The sequence below is a fragment of the Microcaecilia unicolor genome, chromosome 13 (genome assembly GCF_901765095.1).
Source record: "Microcaecilia unicolor chromosome 13, aMicUni1.1, whole genome shotgun sequence".
In the NCBI taxonomy this organism is placed as follows: Eukaryota; Metazoa; Chordata; class Amphibia; order Gymnophiona; family Siphonopidae; genus Microcaecilia; species Microcaecilia unicolor.
The window spans coordinates 69,811,042-69,828,046 of record NC_044043.1 but is presented as its reverse complement, the minus strand read 5'-3'; the positions used below and the strand labels follow the sequence as shown (position 1 = coordinate 69,828,046).

At 43.4% G+C, this 17,005-nt stretch overlaps 1 protein-coding gene across 3 annotated transcripts in view; it reads left to right on the top strand.

Moving 5' to 3' along the window:
- SDF4 (stromal cell derived factor 4) overlaps window positions 1–17,005 on the top strand; it is a 68,582-nt gene that overhangs the window by 43,121 nt on the left and 8,456 nt on the right. For all 3 annotated transcript variants that reach the window (XM_030185808.1, XM_030185809.1, XM_030185810.1), the window contains exons 3-4: window positions 10,198–10,334; window positions 11,558–11,671. In XM_030185808.1, the coding sequence (XP_030041668.1) occupies window positions 10,198–10,334; window positions 11,558–11,671 (251 nt within the window). The remainder of the gene's footprint in view (window positions 1–10,197; window positions 10,335–11,557; window positions 11,672–17,005) is intronic.

Here is a 17,005-nt window from a genome sequence, read left to right as displayed (position 1 = left end):
TTTCATACCTTCACGAATAGTAATCTTTGCATTGGACTCTGCTTCGACCATCTTGAAGTTGCTCAGGTACTGTTGATGTGCCGTGCAGCAAGACCTGCTAACTCGTCTCCGAGCTTCTAAGTCTGTGGCTGGTTGCTCTTGCACTCCGTGCTGCCACTGTCTGTCCCTTGGGCTGTCTCTGGGTCCATGCGCTGTTCTTTTCCCGCTTGTCCGCAGTCTGCTCTTCTGTGTGATCTTTGCTCTTGCCTGCTTGTCACGCCCTCTGACACGGTTTACTTAAATGGTTGAGATGATATATCTGAAATTATAGACTAGCAAATTGATCATTACTTGACCTGTCTGGAGTACATTTGGCATGTACCGACAAGAGATCACAAACTGAAACGTCTATTTATAATCATATCTCTAAATCTGTCTATCATATTCATTTAACTTATTCATTTATAGCAATTACCCTGTTCCTACCCTCTCGATGGCAGGTTCAGTGAGGCCCAGAAGGTATGGTACAAAGTATATAAGCATAGACATACAATTGCCAGTTGCGGAATTTTTTTTTTTTTTTTTTTGTATTGTTACCATATGTTGCCGTCGGCCTGAGCGCTGCCATCCGAACCTGCTTTAACTTATGAAGGAGAGAGAGAAGGAGATGAGACAGAAAAGAGCTCATTGCTATCATAAATTTCCCTTTTCCCCTCTAGCCGCGTTGGTCGGGCACTTCCGGTCAGTTGTGCCATGAGGGTCGCTGGGTGAGAAACCCTGTTGCCATCGGAGCGTAAGGGTTTTTGTTTTGTTTTGTTTTTTTTTGCTTGGCAAATGGCTGTGCTATGAGAGGATGTGATTAGGTATACCGCCTTTCTGTGCTTACAATCAAAGGGCAAATTCCGGACTTCCTTACTTTTTTCGTGGCGCCTTATGTCTGGAATAGACTTCCTGATCCTGTACATCTAGCTCCATCTTTGCTTGTTTTCAAACCTATGCCGAGGCACTGCTGTGGCTCCTATTACTCATTGTCTCCCTTGTTCCTGTGTACCCATTACTATCATCGCCCTTAATTATCTTGTCTGTCTGTATTATGAGATTAACTTGTTGGGTAGACTACATGGACCGTGCAGTTTTTTTTTTTTTTTGTCGTCATCTGCTGTTACTATGTTAGTTTGCTTGCTTTGTTTGAGTGAATGGCAATGACGGCTGCGATTGGGAGTGGAAACAGAGATTAGCCGGATTTGCTTCCTTGCATACATTGAACTAGACAGGCTCGCTTCCACTGATAGCTGAGGGCTGTGCTTGGGAACGGAAACAGAAATCGACCCAATTGGCCTCCCCTCGCACGCCCCACGGTAGAAGGCCGGAAGGGAAGCCGCATATAGAGGGTAATGTGAGGGCCGACCGCGCCAGCGCCTCGCTACCCAGATCCCGCAGCCTTGATACCAACGGCCCGGGCACAAGGCCTTCACTCACTGCGATTCTCCGAAGACATCGATGCTTCGTACACACGTGCCGAGCGGGCCCGCGACCCCACGAGGCAATCGCCACCGGCCCGCGCTCACAACGCGGCCCGCATTGAAGCTAAGAGACTGCAGACCCAGTAGAACTTTGCGTGTCCGTGCCTCCCGATGCCGCTGTTGGCGTGCGCGGGACTCCCAGAGCACAACGCGGCCTCGCTCGCCTACCCTGCAACCACCGGGGAAGCCGACGGCACAGTCGCTGGTCGTCCTGCACGATGCAGGCGCCAGTCGATGTCTGCAGTCGCGTTGCCGCGAACCCGAACAAGGATGCTGTGAGGTGTCTGGGGCGGCCGAAAAGCGCGGTCTCCAGCAGGGCTTTCTCGGCGCAGTCCTCTAACTCTTGTAACTCTTGTATGTATGCTGGTGCCTGGACGCCTGAAGAGGCCGTCCGGGCTCTGCCCAGGGGCTTTTAAACCCCTGTGTAGCTCTTCCCCTTCTCAGAGGGGTGCCCTTCAGGCGGCGGGAACCTGCCCCACACGCCCTCGTTTGCACCCCGCTGGTCCCTGAGCGCATGCCCGTCAGGGCACGGCGCCATATTATAGGCGGCTCCGTGCACCCGAGAGGCACTGCGCCTTGCTTTACTCGCTGCTGTCTTTGGCGATGGTTCTGCTGAGTACAATACAGAAATTGTCCTTTTCCTCTTGTGCTTTTCTCAGATTGCCATGCATTTAAGTATAATGGCTGCCAAAACTTAAAACAAGTAGGATTTTTTTCTATTTATTCTCTGTTTGGATGTCATCAGAGGGCCACATTACACAGATTCTCTGCTTATTTCCTTCCATGCAGCCCCCATTAGGGAACCATAAAACCTATCTCTCTTTATCTCAGGCTCACCAGGGGGCCACCCTTCAGCCTGTCGTCTTGCTTCCTCTCATCCAGCCTGGATCAGGGAACCTAATATGAGGCCCCTCACTTTCTTTCTTCCTGTTATGCAAAGGATCCTTCATGTAGCCGAGTTACTTCAGAAACTGCTGTTTGGCGATCAGTGGTTACCACTGCAAGATTAGCAGTTGGCTCAGTCCTCCATCCCATAATGTGATTTATCTTACCACTCTTTGCTATCCCAAATAAAATTGTGGAATATGATCCTGAGCTGAATTACTTAATCAAGATCAGGTGGTGGTGATCAAACAAGTTTCCACTGTAACAGAGACTCAAAAGAGATCACTTTTCAAATTTGGGAAGGCATATTGGGTGACTGTTAATGTGGAAAGCCAAGAAACAGAGCACTTAGACTCAGCAGCTGCATTGAAACAGGACAATATGGGAGCTAAGAAGGGTAGAAAACCCCAAAGGGCCGGGAACCATATTAGGTGGATAAAAGGGGGGAAAGGGAAATGGGACTTGATATACCGCCTTTCTGAGGTTTTTGCAACTACATTCAAAGCGGTTTACATATATTCAGGTACTTATTTTGTACCAGGGGCAATGGAAGGTTAAGTGACTTGCCCAGAGTCACAAGGAGCTGCAGTGGGAATCGAACTCGGTTCCCCAGGATCAAAGTCCACTGCACTAACCACTAGGCTACTCATCCAAAGATCTTATGATGTAGGCTTTAGTGCTGAGTTATATAGTAGGGGCTATTAGCTAAGAGTAGAGTGGAGGACTATCCTAATTGAGCAGTGGACTGAGACCCAGGGAAGCCAAGTTTCAAATCCCACTGCTGCTCCTTGTGATCTTTAACCCTCCATTGTCTCGGGTACAAACTTGTATTGTAAGCCCTCTGAGGACAGGGAAATACGTAGTATAGCTGAATGTAACTTGCTTTGAACTACTAGTGGAAACCATGAGTTAAATCCAAATCCATTCAAAATGAGAACAGTGGCCTGTGTTCTTAGGATGTAAGAACTGTGGTACTGAGCAATTCTGATGCTCCAGATGTGAAAGTAATGATGGTTGTATGACAGCTCATTTCTTCCAGATATTTTTCTGATTCTCAGGTTCTGTGCATGAGTACACTTTCCTTCTAAGAATGCTTCATATGCAGGGAAGTGGAACTGACTGGCTGATATCTCCGGTCACTTCCGTGGGTTCAGTTCAGTATAATGTGCAGAGCTAAGCGTATTCAGCCAACCTGTTTAAAGTTGCTCATTGTACATGTCAAGTCCTGTCAGGTACTTACAGTGCGTTTGATGGCAAAAGTCACTGCCTAAACTCATGCCTTTGGGTTTTCTGTCTGCTCCAACTTCCAGCTCGTGGTTGTTCTGTTTTCTGGTTGAATTGCATAATTCTGAGTTACTGCACAGTGGCAACAGAACACAGAGCTCAGGCTGTGTAAACTCACTGTGCTGACAGGAGAGAGATTCATAGCCTCTTGTTTGACAAAAAGAGAAACTATTCCTGACCTTAACACCAGGAATTCCTCTCTCCTAACACTAGTTTTGCATTGTTTTCTCTGTAAGTATTTTAAGTATCAGAATAACTCCTGTATTTTTTAATGAATCCTCCCACTTTGATTTCTTGCATAGGTACATATAAGTACATAAGTATTGCCATACTGGGAAAGACCAAAGGGCCATCAAACCTAGCATCCTGTTTCCAACAGTGGCCAATACAGGTCACAAATACCTGGCAAGATCCTAAAAAAGTACAAAACATTTTATACTGCTTATCCCTGAAATAGTGGATTTTCCCCAAGTCCATTTAATAATGGTCTATGGACTTTTCCTTTAGGAAGCCGGCCAAACCTTTTTTAAACTCCGCTAAGCTAACCGCCTTTACCACATTCTCTTGCAATGTATTCCAGAGTTTAATTACATGTTGAGTGAAGAAACATTTTCTCCAATTCGTTTTAAATTTACTACATTGTAGCTTCATCGCATGCCCCCTAGTCCCTAGTATTTTTGGAAAGCGTAAACAGACGCTTTACATCTACCCGTTCAACTCCACTCATTATTTTATAGACCTCTATCATATCTCCCCTCAGCTGCCTTTTCTCCAAGCTGAAGAGCCCTAGCTGCTTTAGCCTTTCCTCTGCTCGGTGTGTGGCAGCAGCTAAGAAAGCAAATAGAATATTAGGTATTATTAGGAAAGGAATGGGAAAAAAAAGATGTTATAATGCCTTTGTATTGCTCTATGGTTCAACTTCATCTCTAATATTGTGTGCAATTCTGGTCCCGCATCTCAAAAAAGATATAGTGGAATTAGAAAAGGTACAGAGAAGTGCAACGAAAATGATAAAGGGGATGGGACGATTTCCCTTTGAGGAAAGGTGAAGCAGCTAGGGCTCTTCAGCTTGCAGAAAAGACGACTGAGGGGAGTTATGATAGAGATCTTTTATTCCATTCCACTACCCTCATTTTAGAGTAGAGTGGAATGGACAAACGTGAATCACTTGTTTACTCTTTCCAAAAATACTAAGACTAGGGGGCATGCGATGAAACTGGAAAGCAGAAATTTAAAACGAATCGGAGAAAATATTTCTTCACTCAGCATGTAATTAAATTCAGGAATTCTTTGCCAGAGAATGTAATAAAAGCAGTGAGCTTAGCGGGATTTTAAAAAGGTTTGGATAGCTTCCTAAAAGAAAAGTCCATAAGCCATTATTACAATGGGCTTGGAGATAATCCACTGCTTATTTTTAGGATAAGCAGCATAAAATGTACTGTTTTGGGATCTTTGAACCTTTGGTCTGTCCCAGTATGGCAATACTTATGTACTTAAACATTGCATCAGAATTTTCTTGATTTATATTTTATAATGCAAGTAATTTCAAGGTGTGGAGGAATGCCAGAATCAGTACAATAGAAGCACAGAAGATGTCAGTAAAAAAGGACCACTGTGGTCCACCTGTCTGCCTTCTTTGTACAAGTCTACTGTGCTTTCCAGATCTATCTTGATTTTGGGTCTTCTCCCTCGCTCCTTACTTCTGCCACTACAGTCGCTTTGTATTTATCCCATATATGCTTGAATTCTGCCACTGTTGTGGCTCCTGCCATCTGCTGAAAATCTGTTCAAGGCATGTACCCTATTCTCAGTGAAAGTATTTTCTCACCTTTCCTTCAGGTAATGACCCATTGTACTTCAGTTTCCCCATTATATGGAAGTTCTTCACAGAAACTGAGTGTGTTAGATTATTTTTTTTAACGTGAAGACTGCAATAACAATCTTACAGTCACTTTCTGCAATTATTGTGAACTTAATTTTCTTGAAAAGTGGTGATGACTCCTGAATCTTATAACTGAAGCAGAATATATTCAGCCACATCAGAGAGACTGAGCAGAAGCTGAAATTGATATTTGTTTTCTTTTCTTTGTTATAATTTTACTTTGGCTGGTCTTGGACCACCCTTGAAATGAGTAGGTCATTGTGGCTTCTGGTGAGACTTCTGTTTTTCGATTTGAGTTTTAGTTACTCTTTATTCAGACCTGCCCGTGGTGGTGAGTGTTTGGGTTTTTTTTTTTTTTTTATGCCCTGAATTAGCTAGTCAGTAGCTACAACTCTGTGAGCACAGAGAACAATACATTTGTGACCTAATGGACTGTGCAGAAGGGATTTCACAGGACTCTAGTGTGGTGACTCTACATGCATTTTATCTGTAATGGTTATTTATTTCTCCCTTTCTCATATACACACAGAGATGGTATAAATATAAAAACATAAATTTTAATGTCTTTCAAAATTACTGCTCACATTCCCCCTGCCCTTCTAGCCATGGCTCGATAACCTTCATTGGGAGCTATACACCAGGGCTCTTTATAATCATGAGCCCTCAATCTGTTCACCAGGTATTGATTGCCATTGCATGATGACTATGACTTCTGTGGCGAAAAGGGGGGGTTTCAAGCCTGTGATTTTATGTATGTTTTTATTGTAACCAGCTTTGGGTTTAAAGCGGAATATAAAGCTACCTGTACCTCCCTAGGCAGTGGTTTCAAGAGTCCAGTTACAAAAGAGCAGCGCCAGACTTCATCTACATCAGCACAAAACTCGGAGACTTCCCAAGCCCACAGCATACCTGTCTTCTCAATGCATACAGAGGCCTGAGAGGAAGATGTCATTTAAAGTTCCTTCCAAAGTGTTGGAAAGCTCAAATGTCTCTCATGGTGCAGTCTTTCCCCATGCCATGCGCATCATCAGAGATACTTTGTCTAGAAGTAGTGCAGATCAACCTCTTCCTTTGTTAGCATATTCATTGTGATGCTTACTCTGTGCAGGTACACCAGTACTACAGGGCAGTGCAGATCATGAATAGATGGTCTCAGTGCAAAGTTCTTCCTACACTAAGGGGAAAGACCCATGAAGTTGTCCTCTTACTCCCTAACAGAGAGGCAATCCTCTCTTCTGCAACATCAGATAGTATCAACTTTGATATTAGTCACAGTAGCTATGAGTTTTCTCCATCTGTTTTTGCTGCCTCTTTCAAAATAGCCTCATTCAAAATGTTTAATGAATTTAAGGACTACTTTAAGGATCTGGTATCTATTAAATATTAACAGCCTAGTATTTACCATTTCTTTCCATGGGCATTATTGATGAGCAGAGAGACGCTTCATCTCCAGATCGGATAATCTCTGATTTCAGACCACAAATGACCTGTTCTCTCACCATAGTTGGGTCTCTCACAAAGTGCATTAGACCACTCATGTCATTCAGAACCCTTTTTAGAATATTCCTCTGCCCCCCTTCCCTTCCCACATGAAATTAATCTATGAAGAGAAAGGGGAAAAGGCAATGGGATTTGATATACCACTTTTCTGTGGATACAATCAAATCGGTTTACATATTACATACAGGTACTTATTTTGTACCTGGGGCAATGGAGGGCTAAGTGACTTGCCCAGAGTCACAAGGAGTTGCAGTGGGACTCAGACCCAATTCCCCTAGTTCTCAGGCTGCTGAACTAACCATTAGGCTACTCCTCCACACTGCAGACATCTCTTATCTGAGATTTGTGTTCTTTCTTGCTACAGCAGGAAGTAGAACTACATTCAGATGTCTTTGGTTTTTGAAGTACATAGAGGCCCCAAAAGCCACTATTAATACAAATCCATAGCCTCTTACAAAAACAGAATTGCATGTGGCATTTCCCACTAACTATTCAGTTTTTTAAAAATGAAAGTAAAGTATAAAGTTTATCCAGTACCTGTGTCAATAAACTCCAAGGGTCTTATTCTTCAGTGATAGTCAAGTTGGTCATGAAGAAAGCAAAAACAAAATGCAGGGATTTTCCAGCTAGCCACCTGGTGAAGATCCCAAGCACTTGGCTCACTTGGGCAAAAAAGTGTTCGATGTTGTCATGCTCTCTGCCTTCTTTGCAGCTCATCAACTTTAGTTTGAAACAATTTTTTATTGAACAACCAATAAATCATTACAACCATAAGTCTGTGTGAATTTTCCATTTTTCTTCCCCCCTTTATCCCCTCCCTCCTCCCCAAAACCTCTTGTCTATTCTTGTTACAGCATCCTTTCTTCTTGTATATTAACAATTTCAATATAACTCCTTTCGCTATAGAATTTACATAATAACTTTATGATTAAAGAAGCTCTTACATACAAAACTAGTCCCTCTTTATGTTAAATATGTACATATGTCATTTATTTATTAACTATTGTTCCCTTCCCCCTCCCGTTTCCTTCCCTCTTTCCCTTACCCGTACTTGCAGCTCATCAACTTTATATGGTATGATATATCACTCTAGAGAATAAAAGGTTTCTCATCCAGGTGGTTCCCTTCACTTGTGCCAGGAAGCAGTAGGAATGTATAATGCCCAGTTATGTACAAAGTTAATCAGCATACCTCCTGGGCATTCAGAAGATAGCCGACAGACTCAGCAGAGATCTTCAGACTTGCATGGTCTGTGGACCAGTAGATCATGCAGTGCATCTTTCAAACCTTGGGACAACCCCCTCCCCCTTCTTCCTTCCAAGTAGATCTCTTCATCTGTAGTAAAAATGCAAAACAACCTCTCTATAGTTTGGTGCACATATCCTCTGGATTTACTAGTGAGGGATGCACTGGCCATAAATTGATTTTTGCCCCTCCACTTTGCTTACCCCTCTTATAACAAGGACCCTGCACAAGTTTCAAGAGGCCTGGCACAGTGAATTTCATAGTGTCCTACAGATGTCATCATAGCTAGTTCCCTCTTTTCAAGACTCCAGTTTTTCTTCCATACAGGCTTCAAAAATGACATTGCTGATTATCCAGAACAAAGAATACTCCTCCATCTAAATCTTGAATCACTTGCTTTGACAGCAGGGAAAATGAGCAATGCTTTTGCCACTCTAGGCCTCCCAACACCTATGTAACACCTATATTTTTAAATGGAAGAGGCCCTCCATATGGTGTGTCTCATAGTCATAGCAGTGTTTGGTGCCATACTGTTCTAACTGTACTGTCTCCATTGGCTCAAGTTCCAAATGTCCTACATCTTAGCACAGTCTCAGCTTTATCATACACCCAGCCTCGCGATATCCCATCATTTTTCAATTTATAAACACTTTGTGTCAAACCATCATTGCAGAAACCTCCTGTGCCATGGGACCTCAATGTTATCCTTACATTTCTTATGAAGTTGCCATTTGAACCAGTGATTTGCTCAAGCATCTGGAAAGTGCTTTTTCTGATAGCAGTTACTTCAGCTAGAAAAATATGTGAACTTCATGCCTTAGTGTAGTTCATCATATTCATCCTGAGATCCTACCAAAAGTAGTTTCACCTTTTCATGTCATTGAGAAAATGGTAGTCCCTCCACTTTGCCCCAAACTTCCTAAGAATCCATATGGCAAGTCCCTGCACACTCTGGACCAGCAAACAGTCTCTTGAGTACTTTCCTCAAAAGAACTGAAATCATCAGTTTGCACAGCTGTTTGTCATCTTCATTCCCAACACAGTTGGTATTTCAGTAGCCAGGCATGCTTTGGCAAATTTGACTAACCTATTACATCCATTTCTGTTACGAGCAAACTGGTACTCCTCTAACCAGTAAAGAAGCATTATAAAACTAGAACCACTGCAGCTACCATGGCTCTCTTGAAATCTGCTGCTTTACTAGATATCGTATGCAAAGCAGCAACTTGATTCTCACTTCATACCTTCACTCTACTACTTGGACCAGTCCACTTCGGAAGATGTTGCATTCAGTTGAGCTGTAGTGGCCAACCTGCCTTTGTAATACTAACAAATCAGGTTGCTCTTGAACAAAGTACAAAAGATAGCTAAATTGAGCAGCCCTGAGCTTGGGGAATTGCCTACTTGTGAGCCTGACTGTGTTCTTTTTGTCAGTGGAAAAGCACTGTTTGTCATCTGTAGCAAATGTTTTCTGTAGAGAGCAGGATTGATCAAGCACACTGCCCCGTCTCCCCCACCTACCTTTGAGCTGCATTCCTTCTGGTTTTGATGGTGCTATCTGAGGGACTGAGGAGGCCACTGCAGGATCAGAACGTTACACTGGTTCTGAGCTCAAGAAAAGCAGTTCTGTCTCGGTGTCATTGGATGGTATTGTCTACTTGAGTGCCTGATCATGTCTGCTGTCACCTGGTGAGAAACAATGCTGTTCATGTATTATGACTTGCCAAAGAAAAAAAATCTGCGATTTCACATGTATTTGAGAATGAATTCCTGTGAGGTCATAGGATACCCTTTAGCAACAGTTTACATAGCATGTGACATTTTCTCCCTTCCTGCTGAATCCTGAAAAGAGTACCACTTGTGTCTTCAGAGCCTGATATCTCTTGTTTCCCTTTGCAGGGTGGATAGGAACAAAGACCGAAGAATAAGTGCCAAAGAACTGCAGAGATGGATCATGGAGAAAACAGAAGAGCACTTCCAGGAGGCTGTGGAAGAAAGCAAGGTCCACTTCCTAGCTGTGGATCCAGATGGCGATGGTACGAGGGATGCTGTTTCTCCTGGTTTGTCAGTGTGACAATCCTAAAGTTCCATTTAACTTGGCTGTCTTGTGACAAGGCACATTGCCATTATGCCTTCACTAGATTTGTGTGTTTTCTGTAGTGGAAAGTGTCCACCTGCATCCCCTTGCATTCTTGGGCATGTGACCCTAAATAATGTGCACTCCCTCAAATTCATCCACACCCTTTCTTGCACTGGTGCCCTAGTGTCTTCCCCTTCACCTTTTTCAGTTTACCTCCCTCTGTCTCCCCCGTTGTCACAGTGCATAACACACTAACATTTCACGTTACAGTGTGTGCCCTACCCTTTATTGTGCCAGTGATTTGTTTAATATCATTCGCTCCCCGTCCCAGAGCCCTCTGCTGATCTTTAGGAACTGGGATTTTACGCATTGTTCCGTTCATCTTGCATTTCTCTCCATGCATTGCGTGTAGATGCTTTGACCTTTACTTTAAAAGTCATTCATGAAGTTGAAGGTTGGTCTGTTGGTACGTTACATTAGAGATCTGATTTTTTTTTTTTTGAGCTAGGGTTAAGGCAAGGTGTCTTGCATCACTAACTGAGGACTCTTGCCTCAGCTTGGTAGCTGTGGTGGTCTTTGTTTCTCCCTGGGACTAAGTTTCCAACTTTATAGAAACCAGGAAACCTATATTTAATTCAATTTGTTTTTGTGATTTTTATCATACAGTTGAATCAATCATAATAAAATATGAAGTTTTAAGTTCTGCTTACAGAATTTTTGGTGTGTTTAGATGTCTCTGTGGCAGTGCTCAATCCTCAGGTTTTCCAATATCAGCGATGAATATGCAATGAGAGACGTGTGCTTATTCCAACACTGATAACCCAGGTCTGAGGATACTGGCAGTTTCACTGGAAGGGACCCACCTGGGAAAAATGACTAGCTGCGTGGGGAATACAAATGTTGTCCAGAGATTAAAATATATAGAAATGTAATCTAAATTAAGGCATTTTAATGAAAATATAAACTTCTTTGTACGTTTTCTCTCATACACTCACAAAGGTTGACTTTTAAAGGAGGTATATGCCATTAAAGTTATGGGATCACAAAAAAAAATGTAAGCACTAAATCTGACTGTTACAAAGGGCCTTTAGCCTAGGGTAAAAATGAATGTGGAAGACAAAATATAGAGATGAGAAGTTGTCCTTTAATGGTTGAATTTTGTTCTCTATTGCTTTGCAGGTTATGTGTCCTGGGATGAGTATAAAATCAAGTTTTTGGCCAGCAAAGGCTTGAATGAAAAAGAGATTGCAGAGAAGGTGAAAAACAATGAAGAGCTGAAAATTGATGATGAGAGTGAGTAAATGTGATGGTGGGGGGGGGGGGGGGGGGCGTGGACCAGTGTGTACGAAAGGGGGCAGGTGGATGTGTTTGAGATTCTCTATTGACTCGAGGGGCGATGGAGGCATTTTTTGAAACCTCAGTACTTTTTTTAGGATTTACAGCACTGAAGGTAAAGAAACTTTGTGTTTTCTTTGCCTTCAGAAATGTCCAGGTGCCACCTTAAAATAAACTATTTATATTTTATTGTAAAACTGCCTTAATGGCACCACATGTATTTTGGCAATACATCAGACCTGAATAATAAATAAAGTGTAAAGTCAGAAATCAAGAAAGGAAGTTAAATTAACAAAGAGAGAAAATCACAGTAAGAACGAATATAGTAGAAAGAGAAAACAAAAAGGTGCTATACTTGGGGGCTGGAGGCAGTGGCGTACCTAGGGTAGTTGACACCCGGGGCCGGTCATTTTTTAACACGCCCCCCCCCCCCCCCCCCCAAATCCAGTACTAGGCATGCCGAGAATACAAAACACTCAGGACCTATAGAGCAATTCTAGCATACCATAAGCAGTCATTTCTACAAGTCACACAAGGAAAAGGAAAGCATCTTAAACACTACAGTGAGCACTAGAACATCAATTCACCTATTGTAAAACGAAACCAGACAGAATAGTACAGATCGTAGATCCTGCACAGTCAGTGCCAACTGAAAGCCATGTCCTTTTCACAAACACAGATACACCCTAATCCACTATAGAATAAGTAATCATAAACTTTCTATTTAGACAAAAATTAAACTGAACCCCCAATGCCAGACTCTGCATACAATGCAACACCACAGAAACAGAAACTGTCCCCTAGTACTGTGCAAAATATAAAGACAGCAGATGTAAATTTGAAAAAAAAACCTAACAAGTACCAATCACCACTTTACAAATTAACAAATAGAAATAAAACAAATATAGAAAGTAAAATAATACCATTTTATTGGACTAATACATTTAGCTTTCAGAGGCCAAAACCTCCGTCCTCGGGTCAGTACAGTATAGTGCTGTTACAGTATCCTATCCTGACCTGAGGAAGGGGGTTTTGTTCTCCGAAAGTTAGTCAAAATGTATTAAAATTAGTCCAATAAAAAGATTACCTTATTTACATGTTCTATTATAAACATTTAACACATCTACAATACTTTATCCTAAAGCAAAAAAAATAAAAAAAATATATTTTATTTACAGTTTGTTGTCTCTGGTTTCTGCTTTCCTCATCTTCTTTTCACCGTCTTCCTTCCATCCAGCATCTGTCTTCACTCTCTCTCTCTCTGCCATCCAGTGTCTGCCCTCTCTGCCATCCCTTCCATCCACTGCCTGCCCCTTCAATCCACCATTTGCCCTCCCTCTCCCATCCATCCAGGGTCTGCCCTCCCTCTCGCTCCCCCTTCCATCTAGGATCTGTCCCCTCTCTCTCTCTCTGCCCCTTTTTTCAGCCCCCAGTTCCAGCCCCCTTCTCCCCTCCCCTTCTCCTGTCTGAGACCCCCACCCCAGTCCCCTTCTCTCCTCTGAACACCCCCATCCCAGTCCCCTTCTCCCCTCCCCCTCCCCTGTCTGAGATCCCCACCCCAGTCCCCTTCTCCCCTCCCCTTCTCCCCTCCCCTTCCCTTCTCCCCTCTGAGATCCCCACCCCAGTCCCCTTCTCCCCTCTCCTGTCTGAGACCCCCACCCGAGTCCCTTTCGCCCCTCTCCTTCCCCACCTCAGTCCCGTTAAAACCGGCGAAGCAGCGTCGCAGGCAGCGCCTCGTGCCCTGCTTGTAAAAAAAAAAAATCAAATCTCCTTCCTTCTCCTCGTCTTGACGTCGACTCGGGCCTTCCAGTCAAATTGATTGGAAGGCCCGAGTCGACGTCAAGACGAGGAGGAGAAGGAGGAAGGAGATTTGATTTTTTTTTTTTTTTTTTTTTACAAGCAGGGCACGAGGCGCTGCCTGCGACGCTGCTTCGTTGGTTTTTTTAATGTGCGGCGCCGTGAGAACGGCCACGGGAGGCGGCGGGAGCGGAGCGCCCCCGCCGCCCCCCCTCTTGGTACGCCACTGGCTGGAGGGGAGGAGAGAGGGAGAGAGAGATCATGCAAAGGACAACTGAAATAGCCAGGAGGGTTTGTGAAGGGTTTTGAATTTTTTAAAAGAAGGTTCAGTACAGATGTTTTTTTGTTTTTTTTTTTGGAAGAGCTCCATAAGTGCAGACCTAGCTAGCCAAAAGCAGTAGAGCACCTAACCAGATTTGAGAGGGAGGTGGGAGGGTGAGTAGAGTGCGAGGGGATAGAAGGGACAATAGGAGAAAACAAATAAGCAGTGGCAGAGGGAAGGCAGCTCTTGAAGACCATGATCAGAAATTTGACCTTAACTCGTGCAGAGACCGACAACCAGTGTTCAAGGGAAAGGAGTAGAGTAACGTAATCTGACTTACGGACGTTACAGAAGAACTTGATGGCAGCGGATGGAATCAGTCAAAATTTTTTCAAGTTACTTCTCTACTACTACTTGACATTTCTAAAGCGATACTAGGGTTACGCAGCGCTGTACAATTTAACATAGAAGGACAGTCCCTGCTCAAAGGAGCTTACAATCTAAAGGACAAATGTACAGTCAATCAAATAGGGGCAGTCTAGATTTCCTGAAAGGTAGAAAGGTTAGGTGCCGAAAGCAACATTGAAGAGGTGGGCTTTGAGCAAAGATTTGAAGATGGGTAGGGAGGGGGCTTGGCGTAAGGGCTCAGGAAGTTTATTCCAAGCATAGGGTGAGGCGAGGCAGAATGAGCGGAGCCTGGAGTTGGCGGTGGTGGAGAAGGGTACTGAGAGGAGGGATTTGTCCTGTGAGCGGAGGTTACGGGCGGGAACGTAAGGGGAAATGAGGATAGAGAGGTAATGAGGGGCTGCAGACTGAGTGCATTTGTAGGTAAGAAGGAGAAGCTTGAACTGAATGCAGTATCTGATTGGAAGCCAGTGAAGTGACCTGAGGAGAGGGGTGATATGAGTATATCGGTTCAGGCAGAATATAAGACGTGCAGCAGAGTTCTGAACGGATTGAAGGGGGGATAGATGGCTAAGTGGGAGGCCAGTGAGGAGTAGGTTGCAGTAGTCAAGGCGAGAGGTAATGAGCGCGTGGACAAGAGTACGGGATGGTGTACTCTGAGAGGAAAGGGCGAATTTTGCTGATGTTAAAGAGAAAGAAGTGACAGGTCTTGGCTATCTGCTGGATATGCGCAGAGAAGGAGAGGGAGGAGTCGAAGATGACTCCGAGGTTGCGGGCAGATGAGACGGGGATGAGGATGTCATCAACTGAGATGGATTGGAGCTTGAAAATTTTTTCAAGTTACTTCTCTATGATCTCCAATCTGGAATTACTTGGTGACTTCAAAGAGCAGCAGTGAGAAATTCTCTAGTTTACATGAAAATAACTTTGCACATGGCCTCCCCCCCCCCCCCCCCCCCCATGTCTATTTTATTCTTTCTTCTCTTACTTTCATCCTTTCACCCCTGCAGTATCTGGAGGAGTGATGGGGTAGGATACATTTCAAGGTTGCACCAGCACTCTGAAATTAAAATAGATCAGCTGGTCTGACCTACAACACATAGGCAGACTATAACTTCTAGTCTGGCAGTGGTAAGAAGTTCAGACACAAAGGGTTTTTTTCACTAAGCCATATTAGCATTTTTAGCTCACAGTAGAAATCAGCTGGCAGTAAACGCTAACATGCCCATAGGACTATAATGGGTGTCAGCGTTTACCGCCAGCTGACTTCTGCCGCTAGCTAAAAATGCTACCGCGGCTTAGCAAAAGAACCCCAAAGTAGCTTCTCTCCTAGCCTGAAGTCCTGATTTTTCATGCTCTTGTCACTAAACTTTACCAGAACGTTACATTGAAAAAATTCTTTGATGGTTGTTTACACTGAGAGAACCGAGCACCTCTCATCAGCCATGAATTCCGAAGTAAGAAGACAAAAATAAATGACAGATCCATTGAAATTGACTAGTCCCACAGCAGTTACAGTTCAATTGCCATACTCTTTGAGTTTTCATTGACTCACTCTGCTATTCCTCTAAACAGTGCTAATAAAGGTTTGTTTCCCCTTTTCCTGTTGTTCCTTGTGGTTGCCAGATCTAAATCTCATGTTGTAGTTTAGTCAGTCTGTTCAGTCTAACACCTCTGCAGAAATTAGTCATGGGGGGAGAAATTGAAACGTTTCCTCCTTTTTTCATTCATCAAAAAGCAACTAGTGTTACATTTTGTACAGATACAGGTGTTTTCCCAGTTGCTGATGAATGGCGGCATGGTCAGATACTGTAGGTAAAATGTGCTGATCAGTCAGTTTCTATGGAATATACAGTCCCTTTAAGTTCCAGAGCTCTGCCTGATACAGCCCCCTTGCCTCACCACCCTGTGAGAGTCAAACCATACTTAGCACGGGACCTGTAAGTCCCAGAGTTCAACCTGATCCAGTCCAGCCCTGCTTAAACAAAGAAAACCTGAACTCTAGAAAGATCTCAGATTTAAAAAAAATACTCTAGAAAGATTCTTATTATCCTAATTTCCACAATTTAATTCCACTTAACCAGTGGAGCTCAAAGCAGGTTACAGCAGATCAATACAACCATCAATAGAGAGACATTATCATCAGTAATTACACAAGCACAATAAAAAATATATATATATCCAATTCAAGATTCTCACCCTGGCACACAAAGCCCTACATTTGGGTATCACATCCTACATTTCAGCTCTTATTTCTCCCTACATCCCGAGTAAAGTCCTTAGGTCAGTCCTTTCATCATGATTGGCTTTGCCCTCCTCCCGGTATACTGTTCCCGCCTCAAATTGACCTGACCCGCCGCATCTTTCTGTTCTGCCCTTACCCTCTGGAATGCCCTCCAACAGAGCTTCGATCTGAACCGTCTTACCCTCGCTTCAGGTCTTTCTTGACAACGTGTTTGTTCAGTCAAACATTCCCTTTCTGCTCCTGCCCCTGATTTGTGGTTTCACTGTCTGCCCTGGAAAATGCACTGTTGCCCTATTTGCTTTGTCTTAACCCTCTCTTTAGGCTTAGCCTTTGACAATTTATGGAGTTCCTTTCTGTTTGATTGTTATTTTATTGTACACCTCTCTGATTGTACTGAAGGATGGTAGATCAAGTTCAAATAAACTAAAATACAATCATTAGTGGCTAAAGAGACATTAAAACAGGGGCTAATACTGGCTGCTTAGACAATTCCTAAGCAGCCCGATGTTTAATTCATGTCTAAAAGAAAGATGATTAGGAGCCAGTTGTAGTTCTTTAAGCAGGTCATTCCAGTGGTTTGAAG